The sequence below is a fragment of the Pholcus phalangioides genome, unplaced genomic scaffold (genome assembly GCF_987345545.1).
Source record: "Pholcus phalangioides strain wild (caught in Gottingen) unplaced genomic scaffold, Ppha-v1.0 ptg000020l_1, whole genome shotgun sequence".
NCBI classification, from domain to species: domain Eukaryota; kingdom Metazoa; phylum Arthropoda; class Arachnida; order Araneae; family Pholcidae; genus Pholcus; species Pholcus phalangioides.
In genome coordinates, this window is record NW_028301613.1 from 1329043 (window position 1) to 1332077 (window position 3035).

Here is a 3035-nt window from a genome sequence, read left to right on the forward strand (position 1 = left end):
TTCTTGCTAAAATACAGTATTTGTGTTTATTATTACACTGCTCAAAACAATTAGGGGAGCAATCAAAGAAGTGAAGAAAACCGTGCGAGACAGCCACGTATTGGCATACAATGGATAGTACACGCGTATCAATGCGCAATACAGAAAAAAGACGTAAAAAAATTTGGAATTAAGCTTTAATTCTTTGAAAATATGGAAAAAACATGAAAAGATGATTTAGGGCAACAATTTGGTTACATGTAAACGATAAAAAAAAGTACTGTTTAGACATGATGCATGAGTTTTAATAGGGCATGAGGTCGCAATATCTCGTTGGCATACCTTCGGGCCGTCAAAGTGTCATTCCGAATGATATGCAGGTCCGTACGTCCGCCTATGCTGATTCCACCCCATACCATCCAACCAGCTCGTCTGTATTGTGACCTTTCACGAACGAATGCGGGGTTATTTCGAGTGCCCCTGTCAGTAGTATATACATGATCATATCTGGGCCCGGGGGGCCCAGATATGATCATGTAATAGAGGGGCTTCAGATATGATAATGATCATATTTATGCTCTCGCTTCATAAATTATCTTATTTGGACCTTCATTTGTTCATTATTATCCCTTTTAGATGTACTGAAAGAATGATACATGGAGTCTGTACAAACACAATTATATTTTGATTCTTTAATATTCTCATATTTTTCTTAAGATGTATGTAGGACGTAAGAGAAAATAATTTATTAAAGCTTACAAACTTTTTACTTGAACGAAATTATGAAAGAAAAGGTAACTTTTATGGATTATGAATTCTTTATCCATGCAATGGAACATTCTTAGAGAAAAAAGGCAGGTTGGCAAATAGAGAAAATGGGAATTAAATCGCTATATTTATACGGATGCTTATTTCTCGAAAATCATTAGACGGATTCTTGAAATGTTTTGTGTTCCTTCATGTATTTATTTTTCATTTAGATGGAAAAATATTTCTTATTTTTGCAAAGCAGATATTTGCGAGTGCATGAATATATATAAAGACATTTTTACTAGCGTTTTAGAAGACTGGGAACAAGTAGTTTACAAGATCATATTCCGAGGATGTCTTTTTCGGGTAAGAATTTTTTTCTTGTAAATACTGTGAAAATCTAATGTAATGATACTATACTCTGGTTCGATGAAATTTTCATAGTGTATCCATCTATAATAATATGGATCTTTCTCTTTTTCTATAATATACCATATATTAATTTTCTTTTTGAGGTTTCAGTAGTAAGTAGTCTTTATTTTTAGTAGATTCATCGGTGTTCTACTTTTTAAGTTTTTCTCAAAAATCCTCATTGTTCGGACTGAATAATTTTTAGTTCAATATATATCACATCAAACTCGCGTTCAACTCCGATATTACTGTACTATACCATTTATTCCAAATTTTATGATTTTTTTAATTGAAAAATATATCTGCGTATAGTTTTTTTTCCATTTTTCCAAATCAGACTTAGATTTAGAGTTACGAAAGAAACGTACAGCTAATCTAACTGATGATGACGGTGAAGAACTCATCGCCACAACATCAAAACCGAAAAAAGCCGGAGCTAAAAAGAGAACCTCGAGTGAAGAACCGAAGAAAACCTCAAAAAAGAAACCATCGCCGACATACGATGTGATTTTGGTAGATGATGGATATGATGAACAGAAGTTGATCACGCCTTTTGCTGTGTATTGCGGAAAGGGAATTTCAATTGAAGTAAAAGAATTTCGAGGTACGTGGTATATGTGCTTCTGTCGTGTTACGAGTGATAATGCTGCTTTGAAGCATTTCAATATTGCAATTGATCAAGTCCCCCTGTTAAAAAAGGGAGTAGATACTGTTTACCATCATTTGAAAGATTGATGATGATCCGATGCTTGTAGTGACGACATAAAACGTAATGAAAACTTAACGATTTAATATACGAAAGAAACATAACGAGGAGGATGACACGTGTATACAAATCGGTGGTATAATTCCAACTGGCATTTTTCTTTTTTTTTACAATCACCAGGAGCGTGAGGAGGGCGCGCCATCTATACAGATAAGAACGCACTACAGCACTCCCCCTCCAGTCGAAGACGAAACATTTAAGAGAAGACAATTTGAATAATAATCATACAAATAATAAAAAAAATTGCAATATATATATATATACCATACATAATTACGAATCATATAGCTAATTTCGAAGGGTCAATACGAAATCGCACTCTTCGGCCAGACCTGGAAATGTACTGATTTTTGAACGTGTCACATAAATTATTATTTAACATAAAACATGGCTTAAGGCGATCTATGGATACATTTTTATGATTGCCATTAATGTTCAACATAAAATACTTATCAGTTCTTGAAATAACTTCAAATGGTCCGGTGAATGGTTGTTGTAGAGGTTTGCGTACACAGTCTTGTCGGACGAATACTGATGGAGAAGTTAGCAAGTCTGTCGAGACGAAGGGCTTAGACGAATTGTGATGAGAGGTTGGTACTGGTCTCACACGGGAGAAATGGTCTCTCAGTCTCTGCAAGAAGTCATATCGAGGTAGGACGTCTCGCTCATCCGAGTGCCGAAAGAGTTCACCAGGAAGGCGTAGGGCTGTGCCGTATACCAACTCAGCGGTTGATACTTGGAGGTCTTCTTTGATGCTGGAACGTAACCCCAACAGGACTGTAGGTAGAACCTCTGTCCAGTGCTCGTTACCTTTGAGGACACACATCAGAGAGGCTTTGAGATCGCGGTGGAATCTCTCAACCTGGCCGTTACACTTTGGATTGTAGGCAGTGGTGCGGGATTTTTCGATGCCGCACAGCCGTGCAAGAGAGCGAAATAGATCACTCTCAAACTGACGACCTTGATCTGTGGTCAACTTTTCAGGAATGCCAAACCGACACACCCAGGTAGAAAAGAATGTCTCAGCTGTAGTTTCAGCAGTTTGGTTAGACATTGGTACCGCTTCGGGCCACCGTGTGTACCGATCAACGCACGTCAAGAGATACGTGTATCCTTTAGAGGGAGGCAA

At 37.2% G+C, this 3035-nt stretch overlaps 1 protein-coding gene across 1 annotated transcript; it reads left to right on the forward strand.

The window, feature by feature from the left end:
* Positions 1-1005: 1005 nt before the first annotated feature.
* LOC149070722 (uncharacterized) lies at positions 1006-1894 on the forward strand. Its single transcript, XM_089248744.1, has 2 exons — positions 1006-1095; positions 1478-1894. Exons 1-2 carry the CDS (start codon positions 1083-1085, stop codon positions 1873-1875), a joined length of 411 nt encoding a protein of 136 aa, XP_089104870.1. The 5' UTR covers positions 1006-1082; the 3' UTR covers positions 1876-1894.
* Positions 1895-3035: the final 1141 nt, after the last annotated feature.